This window comes from Parambassis ranga, chromosome 17 (assembly GCF_900634625.1).
Source record: "Parambassis ranga chromosome 17, fParRan2.1, whole genome shotgun sequence".
Taxonomy (NCBI): Eukaryota; Metazoa; Chordata; class Actinopteri; family Ambassidae; genus Parambassis; species Parambassis ranga.
The window spans coordinates 8,769,810-8,788,919 of NC_041037.1; the positions used below are offsets into that span (position 1 = coordinate 8,769,810).

General features: G+C 41.9%; 1 protein-coding gene across 1 annotated transcript; it reads left to right on the forward strand.

The window, feature by feature from the left end:
* The first annotated feature begins 7,053 nt into the window (after positions 1-7,053).
* neurod6b (neuronal differentiation 6b) lies at positions 7,054-8,483 on the forward strand. Its single transcript, XM_028427920.1, has 2 exons — positions 7,054-7,166; positions 7,477-8,483. Exon 2 carries the CDS (start codon positions 7,482-7,484, stop codon positions 8,481-8,483), a length of 1,002 nt encoding a protein of 333 aa, XP_028283721.1. The 5' UTR covers positions 7,054-7,166; positions 7,477-7,481.
* The last annotated feature ends 10,627 nt before the right edge of the window (positions 8,484-19,110 follow it).

A 19,110-nucleotide genomic window follows, 5' to 3' on the forward strand; every position in this document is an offset into this window, starting at 1 on the left:
AAAATGAAACCCCGTCCATCCACTGGAAAGAGCACAGAGCTGCATTTAGAGTGACTGATCGAGAGCCCAGAATCAAAGGGCCCTGTGGCATGAGCTGCTAGTGTGTCTGGGAATTGGCCCAACTCTTAAAGAGCCAAGCTTCCCTCATCTTGACTGGGGGGGCTGACCCCCAAATAGGAAGAAGCTATTTCTGCTGGCAGCCAAGTGGTTCCTGTTTCTGGAAGCCTGTCAGGTGAAGAGTGTTGGCTGCCAACTGTAACCCCCTCAGGTGGGCACAGGGGGCAGGGCAGACCCCCATCATGGCTGCAGCATTGTGACACACAGCAGATGATGCAAGTCGCAGAGGGCGCCGAGCTCCCTGATGTCTGCGCACCAAGATCTGCCACAAAAAAACTTCAGCTACTAATCTGTCAGGAGCTCGTTTAGAAGCAGCAAATCACAAAGACAGTATTTACAGTATGCTTGTCTTTAGGTTGACATGGTGAATGTAGATTTTTACCGCATTCAGCTGTTACAGACATGAGATATAAATATGTTGCTGGCCTCCTGCTGATCCTCATAAATACATGTTAGCATCATTAACAGATCAGAAAGACAGCAAAAAAATGAGTGAGTATGTGCGGGTGCATGGTGCGTATTTTGGGTGTGTGTGTGTCTGGGGGTCTCATTTTATTTTGTAAAGCACTTTGTATTCTTGTTTTCTGTATAAAAGGTGCTATATAAGTAAAGTTTTGATTGATTGATTGATTGATTGATTGATTGATCAAGTTTGGGACCATTAAAGGACATTTCTGGCCTAATAGAAATGATCAGATCTGTAGCTGCCTGTCTTATTGTAGTCTTATAATTATTTTTATCTGATAGAATATTAGACTTACATGTGAAGTACATGATGGACATGCTGACGAGTTGTCATTGTTTTTGTCTGATGGACAGTGATGAGTATTGTTGTCATTACTATTACCATTAACACAGTGTCAGAGAGACCTGCAGATTCAAAGTCAGCTGGTTAGGGACAGTTCAAGACTAATGAGTGAAAGTGAAGGGAGAAGGGAATCACATCAACACCAAGAGTGTCGATTAGGTGAGAAAACGACATCGCAGCCCTGTCAATCATCTTAGCTCCTGAGCTGCTGTGAGAAATGTGTAAAAGTTGGCAAGTCGGAAACACTTGAAAGCTTATTTCAGGAGCTTTTGGTGTCTGAGTTAAAATGTGAAAATGTGAGCAGCTTTAGGGCTCCTGGTCAGTTCAGTCATGTGTTTACGTCTCTTCACATATGCTGACATCGTCCCTGCTGTTTTACAGCTATCACCGCCATTCCTAATGCACTTATATAGAAGTAATGACTCTTACTTTAATATGATATCTGACACGTTTTTATTTATCTTATCACTTTCTGGGTATGGAAGTGTCGCATTCTACCACAACAGATTGTCACAGCCACTTTGAACGCGTGCGAACAGATTGTGCTTTGAAAAGGGAACGGGCGCCTGCAGCAACATTTCACGTCTGCATCCCGTCTCTCTATGAAAACAGGACTAACATCTTTACATTATACATTTTCAAAAACATATCCATTATTCATACCCACATATTTTAATACTATTAGCACTTCTGTGCCACCCACCTAAATACCTGTGTGTTTGGTATCAAAGGAGCAGCGACAGTCTGAGTTACTTTGTTTTTTGTGTGAGGAAATGAGTTGAGATTAACAAAAGTATCGCTGCAGTGAACCATCATACAAACTTAAATTAGATCTGTGAGGTGGTTATGTTGCCGCAAAAATCCTGGATCCAAAAACAAGCAAATGGACGCTGAACCCCCCCCCCCCCTCTTTTTTTTAACCTCTCACAGGAGGATTTGTGTTGACAGACAACAAAGGCACACACACAGAAACACAGCACAATGCTCCACCTGTGTGTGTGGGAGGTGTGGCCACTCAGCAGCTGAGTAGGGCAGCATATGGAGTTTCTAATTGGGTAGAACAGCACAGCTGGAGGACACCAACTCAGGACCTGGCCTCTGGTAATCAGTCCCACAATCCTCAGCACATCCACGCACCTCCATGGGAGCCTACAGTGGGAGGGAGGGATGGATGGAGGGGTGGGTGGTGTGGGACCTCCAACAACAAACTTGTCCACTCAAAGGGTTTCACAGCATTTGGCTCAATGGAAGTAGCACTGTCGCTATCTCAGAATAACACTAAGAGTGACCTTTGACCCTACACCCAGCCTGCATGGCAGTCTGCTGGATACCAGGGCTGTAATGACACACCAGTTCCACAGTTTGTGTCAGAGTGTTGGAGCTAATGGCTCAGTTTAGTTTGCAGTTTGTGACGTGACAAAACACCTTTGAGCTTACATATACTCTCGTCCTCCAGCCCCCAGCTTCACCTACTGCAGGAAGTGGTTGCATGAAGAGGCAGAATCACAGCAAGAGAGCCGTGCTAGGCTAAAAGCTAATGCTAGCTGTCTCTCTCTAATTAAGCCTGTTCACCATCTTTTTGCCTTAGTGAACATAAGAGATAAGATAAGATAAGATAAGATAAAACTTTATTAATCCCGAAGGAAATTCTTGTGCCAGAGGTATTAAGTTACATTAAATGCAGTTAAGTACAGAGTATAAGTGTCACTATAATCCAAAAAGAGTACAGTACGCGGTATGAGCACAATATATGATACATGGATACAATATGGAGATGTAAGGTACTAAGTAAACATAATATAGGAATGACAGTGATGCCTGACATGATTATCTAGCGCTTCTCCCTACAGAAAGGGGAGGAGTTATACAGTCTGATGGCCACTGGCAGGAAGGACCTCCTGTGGCGTTCTGTGCTGCTCCTCGGTAGTCTCAGTCTACCGCTGAATGTGCTCCTGTAGGACAGCAGTGTGTCGTGCAGGGGGTGAGACGTGTTGTTACGAATACTGAGGAGTTTCCTCAGTATCCTCCTCTCCGTCACCTCCACCACAGACTCCAGCTCCACTCCCAGTACCGAGCCAGCCTTCCTAATGAGCTTGTTGAGTCTGTTGGTGTCGGCCGCCTTCATCCTGCTGCCCCAGCACACTACAGCGTAGAAGATGACGCTGGAGACCACCGAGTGGTAAAACATCTGCAGCATGGTCTGGCAGACGTTAAAGGACCTGAGTCTCCTCAGTAGATACAGGCGACTCTGTCCCTTCCTGTATATTGCCTCTGCGTTTGTGGACCAGTCCAGTTTGTGGTCAATGTGGACACCCAGGTATTTGTAGCTGTCCACAATGTCCACGTTGGTACCCTTGATGCTGACCGGGTTAGGGAGTGTCTGGTGCTTCCTGAAGTCCACCACCAGCTCTCTTGTCTTTGTGACATTCAGCTGCAGGTGGTTCTGTCCGCACCACTCCACAAAGCTGTCCACCACACTCATATACTCCGCCTCCCGACCTCTGCTGGTACAGCCCACAATGGCAGAATCATCCGAGAACTTCTGCAGGTGGCAGGACTGTGAGCAGTGTCTGAAGTCCGATGTATAGAGTGTGAACAGGAATGGAGACAGTACCGTGCCCTGGGGTGCCCCCGTGCTGCTCACTATCGTGAGTAGTATCGTGTTTACTAACTTTACGCACTGTCCTGCCTTGTGGTAGAAAGTGGTATTACACAACATCACAGTCTGCAATTAGTCATAACTATCATATAATCACATTTTGTTGACAATTGTAATTATTTTTTGTGGTTGCGGTTTGTTTTGTTTTTTTGTTTTTTTTTTTTATTTATAGTAAAACAAAATATACCAGCATGAACAAAGCAAAGAATCTTTTAATCCTATTTTCACACTCAAACTGATGCCAGTCATAATAAAAAAAACACATAAATTTTCCAAATAAAGAAAGATCCTACACAGGTACGTGAAGGTAATAAAAATCAACCATAGTCAATAAATGTGTTTTTATTTAACCTGGATAGGGCGTATGCTCTTTTGTGTGTGTGTGGTTTTGCTCAGGCTGTAAGTGCAGCTCATCATCTCATGCCTTAAATACCTAATCATTTTACTTCCTGTTTAGTTCCATGTTTTGTGTTTTATTGTGATAATCGAGTATTTTACTTCCTGTCAGGTTGCCCTATTTGTTTTTCCACCTGGTGCTTTTAGTCCTGCTGTTGCTCTGTTTGTCTTCATGTGTCTGTTTTCTACATTTTCAGTTTAGATTTTTGTGTCCATAGTTTGTTTACTTTGCTCTCTTTAAGTTAATTTTTGTGTTTTGGGATTTTTGAATTTTCCCAGCTTTATTTAAAATAATTTTCATTTTCATTTGCATAATGAACACTGAGGAAAGATGGCACTTTAAACAAGTCTGTACCTTGTCCAAATGATTATATATTGGGATCACTGAAAATCAACCTATGTGTGATGATGTGCTGATTCTGTGTCGTGGCTTGGGACAAAAAAAGAGGTCATAACAAATATGGGTATGTTTTGTGTGACTGAGTGTTTGGAGAGCAGCTGAAGTGTTTATCTATCAGCAAGTACTCGGAATTAATGACTAGCACTTGTATGTGACACAGTTTAAGCACTTCCTTATTTAACTGTGTTTGGGGTTCAGATAATTGTACGTTCAGCTCTGTGTAAGCTAATACAAAGAGTTGTTAGTTAATTGAGAAACAGAAAATTAGCGTTGCAGAGCTCATTACAGAGCCGGTGTCAACACTGAAGGGTTTTTTTTTTAGAGCTTTTACTGAAGAAGTGACCTGAAGGGTGTAACTCTGATTCATACTGTGGACAGAATGGTGTCTGATCACCACACCATTACCACCTTCTCAACCACTTCACCTTCCACTCATCGCCATGGCTGGCGCATATTCCCTTTAACTGCTGACATCAATTGAGAAATGCTTGCAACTCACAGCGTGCGATCTGCGGCGCCTTCATTTGCAGCTCTGCACCACGCGCCGTGCCTTTAAAAGCTGATAATGTGATAATTAAAAGAGCTGACAGGCAAGAACTGTCAGCAAGACACTCAGATTTTCCAACCTCTGCTATACCTTCCATATTACAATGCTTCCACTGTTTAGATAACAATACATAAACAGAGCAAGTTAGTCAGAGCTGCGGTGAGGAAAGTGTCTCGGTGGAGGACGGTTTGATAAAATCTGTCCTGAAAACATCACCGTGTGTCAAATACAGATTTCTAGCAGACACAAAGATCACTGCCATGTCTCCCTCTCTCTTTCTCTCTCAACCACACCATGATTTATTACCTGAAAAGACAAGAGAACTAATTAGTGGAGTAATTAATTAATATAAATTTGCATATTTGCATTTGCAATTAGTGCAGTCAACTGATTAGTCGGAGATGGGGAGTTTGACTCTTCAGATGCTGGTGTGTGTGTGTGTGTGTGTGTGTGTGCTGGACCAAAACGATCAGCAGACCAGCTGAGGCATTTTTTGTGGGGGGGAGGCTGCAGTGATGAAGGGACTGTGTGTGTGTGTGTTTTTTTATGATGTACAGTGTGTGTTTGTCCACACGCTGCTGGCTCTGTGTCACACACACATTAGGTTAAGCGTTTGTGCGTTAACCGCTGTGTGTACACGCTGTCGCCGGGACCTGCATGCTCTTTGAACTCAGGTGTACTCATCTCACTGCTGATCGATGTCTTGTAATGTCCAATACACAGAGATTGATAAGTTAGCTTTAATTGATTCTCCTTGCAACAAGGTCATTCACAGGCATACGTGTGCACTTGTGTGTGTGTGTGTGTTCCACATAACTGAGGAGTGCATATACCCATATCGAGTGCCAGCTGTGCCCCTGTGTGGAATTGGCAGCGTGCCACTGGGCCTTTTCCACTGGGTGAGCTTAATGTGTATGGTTGTGAGGTACCAGCGCCGAGGACGCCGCTCTCTGCCGTGCTCGTCCGCATCGTGGCTTTCTGCTGGAATTTCTGGTTGCAGCTTGTGCGTTAACTCACAGTTTTTCTGTCTTTGGACCTTTTATGGGATCTGTGAACAAGAACATGTCACAGATTTAGCCTCCATTTTTTGTTATTGTACAGATGTACTGTAATTTCTCCACTGAATCTGAATTAGATGTTTCTACCTGGGGAAGAAAACCGCACTTTTGTGTGTCATTCATCCAGGCAGTTGAATTAGTCCTTTTATTGGTTTGACCTCCCTGAATACCTCACAACTTTTACCATCCCACACATTCTGACTTGGAATCAGTGAATTAGCTGGTTAGAATTTGGGGGTTAGAGATAACTGTGACCTTCATGTGTCTTAAAATTATATAAAGAATTTCATCACTCATCACCTCATACTCCAACTACCAAATGACAGAAGTTCAAAGGTCAAAGGTCAACTCTATTAGTATAAAACTATCAAATCCCTTCATTACATATTAAACAATTATAAATCTCCAAGACTGATTCGCAGGCCTGTTTTGTGTTTTGTTGAGGGTTATACTCAGTAAAATAACAGTGATATTTTCTGAATCATATTTTTATCATTTTGTCAAATGTAGGCCTAACACTAAATACATTACATATATATATATATATATATATATATATATATATATATATATACAGTTCATCTATCTATCTATCTATCTATCTATCTATCTATCTATCTATCTATCTATCTATCTATCTATCTATCTATCTATCTATCTATCTATCTATACCTGTTGAAGTGTTGAAGCCTTTTCTCCACATCCCTTTTTGTTTTTTTTTTCCCATAACAAAAACACATTAATTCATCTTTCTTACACGGTGAGATGCAGATATTAGTTGTTATCCCTCTCCGGTCTGTGTTTTTGACGGTAAACGCGGGCCTCCCGGTGCCCATTACCGGAGCTGCCAGATGATCGGTACGGAATGGAGGTCCCATGGGACGCTGAACACGTGGTCTCGGCTGCCACAAGACGTCAGCGGCAGATGGCATGGGTACCCGCTGTTGGCATGAGTGTCATTCCTCAAAGAGAGAGGGAAGGGGAAGAGAGAGAGAGAGAGAGAGAGAGAGGAGGTGGAGGAGAGAGGAGAGATAAGGAGAGGAAGATCAGATCACAGCACAGCAGACAGCAGAGCTCAGGTTTGAGCGCCTTCTTCTAATTTTGTGGTTTTGGAGACAAGAAGCTGCTGCGCAGATTCAGAGGGGATATTTGGGATCATGCAAGACGCACGCTGACCACAGGTTGGTATACATTTGATTAATATGAAATTGAATATTAATATTTTTTATTTGGAGTCAGGTGTTTAAATTGTGCGTAGAGATATTTTGTTGTTTTGAACAAACCAAATAGACGTGTGGGCTTTTAAGTTATTTTTCACACAAGTGAAGTTGAGTGCCTCTGAAAATGTAGCACGCTGTGACATTGACTCTGCCAATTTGTTACTCTTCCTCTTGGGAGGACTCATTCACAAGGTAATTAACTGACAACCTTCAAAAGACGGCGGTGCCTTACTTTGTCCTCCTAGTTTATGTTTCCGCTCTGATTTCGCAGGAAATATGTTGACACTGCCATTCGATGAACCTCATATGATCTGTGAGCCTCGCTTTGGTGCCAATTATCCCCGTGACAGCTCACCTGAGAGCCTGGAGCAGGAGCAACGACACAACCCGGACAGGGCCAGCTCAGTCATGAGGGAGGCCGAGGACGACATCTCTGACAGAGAGGACGACGATAGAGATGACGACCAGGATGAGGACGGGCTTCCTAAAAAACGTGGCCCCCGGAAAAAGAAAGGCAAGGAACAGATGGACAGGTCCAAACTACGGCGCCAGGAAGCCAACGCCCGAGAACGCAGCCGGATGCACGGATTGAACGCTGCTCTTGAGAGCCTGCGCAGAGTTGTTCCGTGTTACTCCAAAACTCAGAAACTGTCCAAGATCGAAACCCTCAGACTCGCTAAAAATTACATCTGGGCCCTGTCGGAGACTCTGAGCGCAGGGAAGAGACCGGATCTGCTCGCCTTCGTACAGACTTTGTGCAAAGGATTATCTCAACCCACCACCAACTTGGTGGCCGGTTGTTTGCAGCTGAACGCCAGAAACTTCCTCACAGACCACAACGGGGAGGTCATGTTCTCTGGCAGATCGCCCTACGATGCCATGTACTCATACCCGGGCTCGGACATGAACACGCCCCCCGGCCATAGCGGCAGCGGCTTGGACAGCAGTGCCAAGCCGTTCAGACACTACAGCTACAGCGGCGCGTACGAGCCCTACTACGAGAACCCGTCCCCGGAGAGCGGGAGCCCCCATTTCGACAGCCAGCTGAGCCCACCGATGAACTTTAACGGGATTTTCTCCCTAAAGCACGACGACCCGCCAGACTACGGCAAGAGCAGCCACTATGGCATGCGCTACTGCAGTGCGCCAGGGCGCACGGCTCTTGCGCACAACTCCATGTACCGAGTCTCCCCAGAGGCCCGTTTTCCTTACGATCTGCACGTCCGCAGCCAGTCGTTCCAAGCACAAGGGGAAGTTAATGGCTCCTACCACAATTAATCAATCAGCTGGACAAAGTTCAAGTTTCGATGCAATTTCCCCCCACAGATGTCGAGAGTGGAAAGAAAAGGACTCAGACAGGCTGCAAAACACCCATTTAAATGACATGTTGTGATTTTAGTTTTTATTTTAAAGATGATAAAAAAAGCCAGGAAATAGTTTCACATCTTCCCAGTTAGTGTTACACCAGATTTCCCTTTGCTTTGTAAAAAAAATACAAATAAATGATCTCCACCTGAAAGCAGATCTTCTCAGTCATGTAAAGAAAATTAAAATGTTCAAGTCAGATGTCACATAATTCGTTTAACGTGCAGACTGAAATTGCAGGACATCAGATTCCAGTGATGTAAAGCTGCAGTGATTTTTTCAGAATCATGATTTGAGGAAAAGCTAAAGATGTTTCACTTCATCGTCAGGGAGGTTTGCTGAGACATGATTGGAGTTCAGTCTGTTAGCAATAAAGGTCAATTGAGCTATGCAAGGCAGCCAAATACAATCTTTGCTTTTTTAAACAAAATCATATGTTTCTTCTCACAATCTCTTAATCTGAAACAAAAAACAAACGATGACAGTGACAGCAAAATTACTGATTTTTAATTATTTGGAGACCCTGTGATGATGTCATCAGATTCGGTTCTATAAGGAAGTTGTGGGGATATATAAAAAAACTAAATACGTTTGTATTTGGAGTAAATAGTGTGGTAACGAGGTGAATGTAAATGATTATTGTATTTATTTATTTAAGCTTATTTATGACAAGTCCGTCAATTTGAATGTGAATAATATATTATAGAACAAAAATATAGTAAGGTGTTAACTTTTCTGTGACAGTTTGTTTACGTTGCATTGTTGTATATTTCACCACAGCTGAAAGTCTGGAATGAGAAAAAACAAACAAAACAAAAAAACATTTTGTGTCAGGTTGAACAAAATGTTTTTTCTGAAAAAACTATATGAACAACATGCCTTAAAAGAAGAGATGATGACCATCAATATGCAACGAAATGAAAGTTTTGGATAGTTTGATGTGAACTTTTTACACTTCTTGTTCCTGACCAGGAACAACTGTGATGCACTTCATGATATTTCTGCACAATGTTGGTGACTGTGCCCATAAATTCTGTTGATTTTGTAACTTTAACCGAATGATTGTTGCATTATTATTAAATTTACTGAAACACACACACACACACACGCCTGAAAAACCCGTTATGGATCGAAATATTCGTGAAATAATGTGTTAATGTTTTGTGATGTGTTTGTCGCAATAAAATGAGGCTGTGAGAGGCTTTCTGTTGGAGAAGCTGCTTCTCAGCTTTCTGTGAGAATGATCGACAGCAGACTGCAGGTAATTAATCAAAATAAAATTAATAAATGGTTAAAACAATAAATAAAAAACCGCCCCGGGCGTAATTTTATATATTAATTGTTCAAGAAATGAAATCTTATAACCTCTGAGGTTATGTTGACGCAGGCCTACATTGAAGTGATTTTCATTTACAAACCTTAAAGCTGCGAAATGTTTTAAAATTCTTCATCTGAAAGAGCTTTTGTGGAGATAATTTGATTTAATTTCAGCTGATCAGATGGTTGATTTGTGTCAGAAATGCCCACAAGGAGTTGGATGTCAGCCAGAGCGCGCAGCCAGTTGATCCCAGTCCTCCCAGTTTGGAAACAAGTGGAAGCGATAATCCCTCCGAGACGGAACATAAATGTTGTGAAATAATAATAATAATAAAAAAGAAAAATGATATTCACACAAACACAAAAATCATTCCCTTTGTTTGTTTGTTGTTTTTTTTTAACTTCACATTTCAGCTGTGCAAATATGTGTTAATGCGATTTAACGGAAACGCAGCTTTTCCCTTTTTATTTGCGGGTTCTTGGTTGCTCGAAATTGTGATGATCAGCGATAATCTGACATAATTCAATGTGATCACTTCATAAATTTGTATAAAGAAATGAATTTTAGGCTTGAACATGAAAACAAAAAAAAATGTTTTCAAATCATCGCCAAGATACAATTTATACATTTGCATCTGTAGTTGAGCACAAATCCTCTCATACTTGTATCAGGATTGGACAAATAAAAGCATCAGAGTCAACAATAAAACATTCAAAAAGACTTTTTTTAAACATGACCCAAGCATGAAAAGTTTAGAATAAGTGGGTCATCAGAAACATGGCACAAAGTCTGTGATTCATTCAAACTTATTCTTTATAGTACAACTTCATTGCACTTTGCGTCAGAGTTACCATTGTTTTAAGTGTAAAGCTTAGTCACTGAGAATGAAGAGCAGCAGACTGAGGCCACAGACCTGGTCAGTTATTATCATCAAACTCAAGATGAAGATAAACACATGAAATTATTCCTATATCTTTTACCTGAAATAAAAAGATAAAAAATACAACAACAAACGACACAAAACATTTTTTTCTGCTTCACTTTTTATTTAGAGATGACATTTAATGCATTTTGGGAACTATTGATCATCCAGATCAAATATTGTGGTTGTGTTTTAAATTTTAAAAAGCCTTGTTTTGCTATCTTCATTCCCTCACTCACCCTCCTCTTCTTCTATCTAATCATCAAACTGGAAGGGTCCCTTTGGGGCCCTAAATGCACCTCTTTAGGCCCCCTTTGAGCCACCACATGCACCACCGGGCCATCTATAAGCTTCTCATCTTGTCAGTCTTATACTGGGTTGTGTGTGTGTGCATATATGTTTGTGTTCATGCAGGAAAAACACAGGTTCAAATCTCTCTTGGGGTTTCACAAAAGAGAGTTTGGCAATGAGGAGGTGAGGAAGAGTTAGAGGGAAGGAGGAGGGTTTCACGCCCACAGGGGTTCACAGGGTGGCGTGCTGCAGTTTAGCACGGGGTCAAATGTGTACACGCACCCCTACATTCATGCAGCAGCTCATTAAGCGAGCTTGGAGAGAGGGAAAGAAGGAAGTAAAGAGAGAGAGAGAGAGAGAGAGAGAGAGAGAGAGAGGGAGCATATGGCTCGGCTTCGTGTGGGAGGTGAAGGACAGTAATGGGAGATGGGGGGGGGGGTATGTATATATTGTATGGATTGCAATCTGAGATGTCATAATAAGTGCAAAACAAACTGTGTTCCTATAGGTAAAAGTTGCAGAACATCAATATGAAGTTGTGAAAAGTTCAATGAGACACAGACACACACACACACATATATATTTTACTTTGTAATATATTATGATAATTTATTGTAATCAGGAGCATTTTCCTGCACTGTCTGAAAATCTGAGCACCAGTCAAGAAAAATGAAAATAATGTTCCCCGCCATGTCGGCAAGCATCCTCAAATTTTGTGCCATTCCCAAGCCCCAGATGGTGTGGGATGGGAAACGTTCCCCCATTAAATTCCTAATAATCATTTCTCCTGCGGAATCGGGGGTGGTGGCAGCGGGGATGGAGGAGGGTTGGGTGCGAGCATGTGTGTGTGTGTGTGGAAAGGGGGGTTGAGAAGTGAGGATTGGGTTGGTGGGTGAGGGGTGTAGAGGGATTTGGTGTTTTAATTAGACAGATTTAAGGAGCTGAACCCCTCCTCTCTAAAAAGTGTGTGTTTGTGTGTGTATGGAGATTCATTTTGCCTATACTTTTGTGCGTGTGTGTTGCAGGTCACTGCAGGGCTGATGCTGCAGCAGAGGAGGCCTGACACTCCAGTACTACGGGCCAGGATCTCATTAACGTGTCAGATTGGTGGATCAGTCTCTCTGGCAGCCGGCCCGGCCTCTCACAGGAAGTACTTTCTCTCTATCTGTGAACTTGGCACTGAAAGGTTAGGCAGGGTGGGAGGGAGGGAGACGTGGGGAATATATTGGCCTGGAGGAGAGAAGAGGAGAGAGGAGAGACGGAGGCATTAATTATAGTATTTGGTCAGATTGGATAAATATTGGGTGAAGGATTGTGGTTTAAGAGCTGCTTTTGTCTGAAGGGGGAAATGCATGAGTTATGAATAGCAGCGCTGATGGAGTCAGAGAGACACTGACTCCTGCAGTTGTACTATTTCAGAGGTGGAGATATGCTAAACATGTGACAGGAGCATCTGTCACTACATCACCTTTGTGCTTTGTGCTCTTTGTCTAGGGGTACACTGACTGGGTGTGTGAGTGTGTGTGTGTGGCTACAATAGGGGAGTGCATATAGGGTGGATTCTGGAGCAGGTGGGAAACATACAGGGGTGTGATCCTCTGACACCCCAGCAACACCCTATTTCAGGGCAGGCAGAGAGAGAGAGAGAGAGACGGGTGCTACTGGGTGAAGTGGTTTTGATTCCCTTGACTGTGAATGTGAGCATCTGGTAGTCATGACTGCAGTATGATGTGAGATAGACCGGCAGATTGATAGATGACACTCACACAATGCTGCTACTTAAAGTAGGCTGAGCCCAGGAGTCACTGTGATGATGAGGTTTTTCTCTGATAGATAGATAGATAGATAGATAGATAGATAGATAGATAGATAGATAGATAGATAGATAGATAGATAGATAGATAGATAGATAGATAGATAGATAGATAGATAGATAGATAGATAGATAGATAGATAGAACCATCAGCCACATTCTCATTTGGAAATGAGAAATCACCAACATTAAACATGTAAGAACAAGTAGGAACTTTCTCAGCTCATCTAGACTAATTATATAGTGCTTTGTGAGGAGTCATTAGGTACATAATTAACTATCTATTAGTATGGAGAAAGAATCCATTCATAATATCTACACTAAAAGGGCTTGCTGCTCTTTCTTAACTCATAACGTATTGTTTGATAATCACTCCCCCCGATGATTAATGAAAAATTTTGATTGACTATCAAATATCACTCATCTCTGACGAGGTAATCACTGCAGTGACACCTTTCACTGTATGCAATGAACGCAAAAGTAATAAAAAACTCAAGTAGTTCTCGTCCCTGAACAGGATGTGTTTGTAAGATAAAATTTGGTACACATGCATCAGCTGGCAAAGAGCATCAACAAACAACAGTGTGTGTCAGCAAAATCCAATTAAATCCTTTCAAGGAAAGAGAATACTTTGCAGTTTGCATCATAAGACGTGCAGGTGCGCAATGGTGGGATTTTTTTTGTGGAGGTTATGACTATAACAAATGTCCCAACCTGGCAGGAGACTCATCTCATCGATGTATGATCTCACAGCTGAATATCTTTGAGTTTCTTTTTAGTATTCTAGTCCATTCTGCGCCATCACCAATCTGTCCCATACTGCCTTTCAAGCATTTCCTGTGGGACTCATGCTGTGCTCGCAAGGCCTCTCTCTCTCTCTCTCTCTCTCTCTCTCTCTCTCTCTCCCCCTCTCATACACACACACACACACACACACACACACTGTGATGACTGCAGAGGGAAGTGAGCTGTCTGTGGAGGGTTGGATTCTTGGTGCCGGTCCAAAAATGTGTCACTCGGGACACGCATGGCCTGCTGGAGGCAGGAATTCTGTCGCTAATGGGCCCCGCAGCCGTCGGCACCACCTGGGGATATGGGAGACGGGATGGATGGATGGGGGAGGACGGAGGAGGCTGGGAGGGAGAGAGAAGGAGGGAGTAGGTGCAAAGGAGGGAGTGTATGCAGCACAATGTGTTGCAACAAACAGTAGAATGTGAAATCTATCTATGTATCTCTCCATGTACACACACACACACACACACACACACACACACACACACACACACACACACACACTCATATATTGTCTCTCTCTCTCTCTCTCTCTCTCTATATATATATATATATATATATATATATATGTACATAGATAGATAGATAGATAGATAGATAGATAGATAGATAGATAGATAGATAGATAGATAGATAGATAGATAGATAGATTAGAGTAGAGTAGATAAACCAAGTCGTTCGTCTTCAATATGTTCTTTGAACTTGTGGAATTAATGTATTTAGAAGGAAAAGTCAACATTTTTCCCTGCCATGAAAGGCAGCTTATAAAAAATGTGAAGGCATAAACAGGCAGGGCAGGTGTTGACGATGCAAATGAAACGGATGACAGATGGTGAGCCTCACGATTGCTCACTGTGCAGATAATGGATGGAGGTAATCAAATTCCTCTGAGGCTTTGGGACTTTCTTCAGAACTTTCCCATCAATTGCACCATCAAACGGTACCGTCGTCAAATATAGCCCCCCTCTACCTCAAAAGAAGGGCTGCTGCAAAAGAAGTTACAAGATTTTATTTTCTTTCTTCTATATACTTGGGCAACTTTTAGGGGTAACATGAAAAAAAATACACAGAAGAATCCAGGTGTTGTTTTATCTCCATGCATGTCTCTGGTAAAACAGGAGATAACAAGGCTTTAACGTTAAATGTTATGCAGCTACTATAGATAAGCAGGCTAACAAAGGCGGTCTGCGGGGGACAGTCTGCTGCTTTCTAACCAGGCAAGCCCTCCTTTTATGTTCTGCGGTGGAAACCTTCACAGGTTTATGTGAGAGTTACTTCAAAAAGGAGGATCATGAAAACAAGTATCTAATGTGTCATTTTTTCACTCTCTCACTGGAGGCAAACAGGCTGTACTTCTGTGAATTTGCCCATCAGTGTGGTGACAGCCTGTGATTTTCACAGGGACCAGTTTGAAGGTCAGTTTAATGGTCCGTTTGTGTTTGTTTCGTCTTGCTTCAGTGGAAGCTTCAAAACAAAGAGGGTCAGGCAACGCAATAAATGCATTTTTTATGGGTAAAACATGTCATTAAAAAGAAGCTTTTAATAAGCATGAAATCTTATTCTTCTAACAAGCCTTTCTGGAGGAGCAGAAGGCAAACAAGTTTGTGTCAGACGTGAAAATGCCAATTCTGTATCTGAAAAAGCATTTTCCTGTCACAACACTCAAGAGCAGCATATTCTCCTTCACACTTCCAGCTATTATAACAGCTTCAAGTGTCACACATATGTCTGCATAAAACGCGTAGGAGAAAGTATGATGATTATCACAAGTTTTTTTTTATGTCAGGTGATGCTGTTTTTTTCTCTCACTAAGTGTGATAGTTACTTCTTCTGAATCTCAGGACAGAGAAGCATATTGATTATGTTAAAGGTGTAAAGTCAGTTGCTTTTCCTATTGATAGGACGCTGCTATCGGAACAGCAGTTTTCTGACAGGCTGGTATGAAACACGCTGGGAAGTGTCAGCAAGAGCCAGTCTCACATCATAATGTGTAATAGATATGTTGGTCCCCACAGCGCCAATAATAGCCTCATAGTCTCTGTTGTAGAGATGGGACTCATGGGTGGAAAATGAGCTTGTGGTTGTATAATACCCAAAAACATGCAAGCAGCAGCTAAATATGATGGATGGAAATGGAACCAAAAATCTGAGTGTGTACTTAGATCCTTCCAGTCTGTATTACTGTCAATATTATTTGTTTCAGGACAACACAAAGAGCCGAAAATGTTCTTTTTGACTTTTCATACACAGATTTATTATCACTGTGTTCAGCTTCTGCAGTATGTTGCTGTTATTTTGGTGTTTTTCATGATCGAAATTTTTTTTTTTGTCAAACACTTTTTTTTGTTGTTTCTAGTTTTTACTTGTGCTCTCACTTCTATTTTGGAAATCATGTTTGTTTGTGTCTTCCTCTTATTTTCCCTCCATTGTTTCTACCTGTCTTCCTGGTAGGAACATTCTCAGCTTATAGTGTTCTTTTTCATGTAGTTGTGTTGATTGTTGATTGAGTTGATTTTGTTCTCTTGGATTTGATTCTGATGTGTTTTTGGGATTTATTTCAGCAAAGTTCACTTTTTGTTGGTTATGAGATCAGCATCTGTTCTGTAGAATAGAATAGAATAGAATAGAATAGAATACTTTTTTGTCCCAAGCTGGGAAATTTCAGTTCAAGTACAGTATTGATGTGGTCCAACATGTTTAAAATGGGATGCTCACACTAAGTAATCTAACAATACATGGAAACTACTACATTTAAGGTGATGTATGTATAGGGTCTAGCCTGATATTTTAAGGTTTTAAGGGTGTGCACTGTTTTTGCACTGTGGACCAACACAGCTATCACACATTTTGATTTGCGACTGGGTTGGTTCAACAGCTCCTAAATTAGAGAAAGAGAGAGAGGAAGAAAAAACATGGGAATGAGAAAAATTGTTGTGAGAGAAAAACCCTGTATGAGCTTCAGTAAAATAAGTTTTGCTGTTGTGTGTGGCCCAGACGGATCAGGGGCACACACAGCCAAGTGAATGTAATTAACTTTTCCGAACTCATTTGGATAATCTCTTCCTCAGTCACCTTAGCTTGTGTGAAATTCCCAATTAACTATATCCCGACAAAATCACAAAACGACGCCATGTGAAATTTCTTAATGAATTCCTTTGTCTCTGGCTGGTACAGATGAGGCATGAGAAAGGCACATGTACGGCGAGCATATTAGTTAGGCGAGCCCATGTGATGGTGCCCGTTCACGGCTGACAGAGCGTTGGTATCCTCGGGCATGGCTGCCAAGCTGCCAGTCTGTGCCGTCACACCTTGCTGCCTTTAAAGATTGCCCTGCAGAGACAGGGAGGGGGTACGGAGGGCCTCACGTTTTTTAACAACGCACAGTCTGGCAATCCAGGAGGGTTTACGACTCAGGATCGGTGCCAAGAACTGCCCACCAGAGAGAGAGAGAGTGAGAGAGAGGGGGGGGGGGCAGGGAGATGCAAGGAGATATGGGGTGTAAAGCGCACAAACACATAAACTCAGGCCTCTATCAGTCACATTCCCACAAGGTGTGTGTGTATAAATATGTGTGTATAATATAAGCGTGTGTGAGGGGAAGCAGCTGGGACCAATATTGGGGTGCATATCCTACAAAACTGTATGTCAAATCAATTCATCAGGCTTCCTCTGTAACATGTTAAGGGAAGGAAGGAAGTGTGTGCACATATGATGTAGACCTCTCATCACACACACACACACACACTTTGCCTTTTCTCGGTAATCCACACAAATGGCAGTGGATGGCAGAATGTAAATGAGCTGGTTATTACACAGCAACGTTCATCAAGCTGAGCTGGAAAGACTTCAATGGCCCTGATGAATATGCATGCAAATTTGTTAATTAAGTTAATTATTCTGCTGAAAATTCATTTGTCTTCCCAAGGACATTTTTGCGATGATTTTAACATGTTTCCACCATTAGTCATGCACCGTGCTATTGGAAATCACTTCTGTTCACCTTTTGGAAAGTTGTGGCCCCCCCAAAAAAAGAAAGTGAAAAAAGGAGATAGAACACCTACAAATGAGGAGGAGGAGGGACAAGGCAGGTAGAGGACAACATATCAGGGGCGTGGAGTGTGGTCGGAGGTAGACGGCAGCTGGTGCAGCCTGAGGATAAAGAAGGGGAAGCCAAAAAGCATGGTCTGTAGGATATTAGCTCAGTGGGTAGAGGAGTAAAGAGTCAGTGCCAGGTCTGGAGGTCCAGGTCTCATGGGGACCATTCAAAATAAAATTATTTTCATTCTCTTTACTAAAATATATGTTGCCAGGTTCTACATCAGGTGTTAAAAGATTAGAACGTGTTTAACGACAAGCAGAACCTGTCATTTTACAATCTCTACTCTCTAATCTATGATTTTGCCTTAGGGTTAAGAAAAGCCGGACAGTTTGGTGCAAAAAAAAAAAAAACTGAGGCACAGTTGTGGACAGATAACTGAACCAGAAGTGGACCTTTTCAACAGGATAACAAGTCAGTAAGTGATGGCACAGCCAAGACATCCCAGTGAACTGATGCGAGAGGATTATGCAACACATCTAACACATCTAGCTGTTTTGCTATTGTTGCTACACTGGCAATACTTTATCATCTGTTGTTATATTGAATAAATACATGATAATGAGGCAGACCTCTGTGATGTGAGCATGCACTGTATCTGTTCTTAACATGGCAGTAGATGGGTGAGCAGCAGCTAAGCCTCTATATACATTAGGACAATATGTTCATATATATAAATATTTATTTATCATCAGTTTTCAACATTATTGTTTTTTTTTCTTTCCATACTGTTCACATGCTTCAGCCAGGGGTGATGTTATTTGCATGCTAAACTTTTGTCTTGTCTTCTCTTCAGTTATTATAATCAAGCAGTTATCAATCCTGAAATCCACTGCTGTCATGTTTATAATAGAGTTAATCACACTTTTCTCTATCATATGTACATCTTTATATTGTGGACAGACACATAGCATCGGCTGTGAGGGTGGGACAAATGAAAGTGTAAAACGTTATAACACATATGATGTGACATGTTCACATATAGAATATTTTGAATGTTGTGTCCTTCAGTTAATCTACAGCCCGAAACAAAAAATAGTGAAATACTTTTAAATAAAAAAATAATAAGTTCCAAAGTGAAGCTAAATAAAGTTAAGATATTTAACAAGCCAGATGGGAGAAAAAAAATCCATAAACATCAGGACGCACTGTTTGATACATCAAATGGCCAGTCTTACACAGGCAGCTAGGCTCAGTCTGAATATCCAGATGTTTGATTTGTTAATTAAGTCTCCATGGTAGTTAATCACTGTGTTTTTTCTGTCTGACAACAGCAGGTAAGTGGAGAAGTTTGACCCTAAAATATAG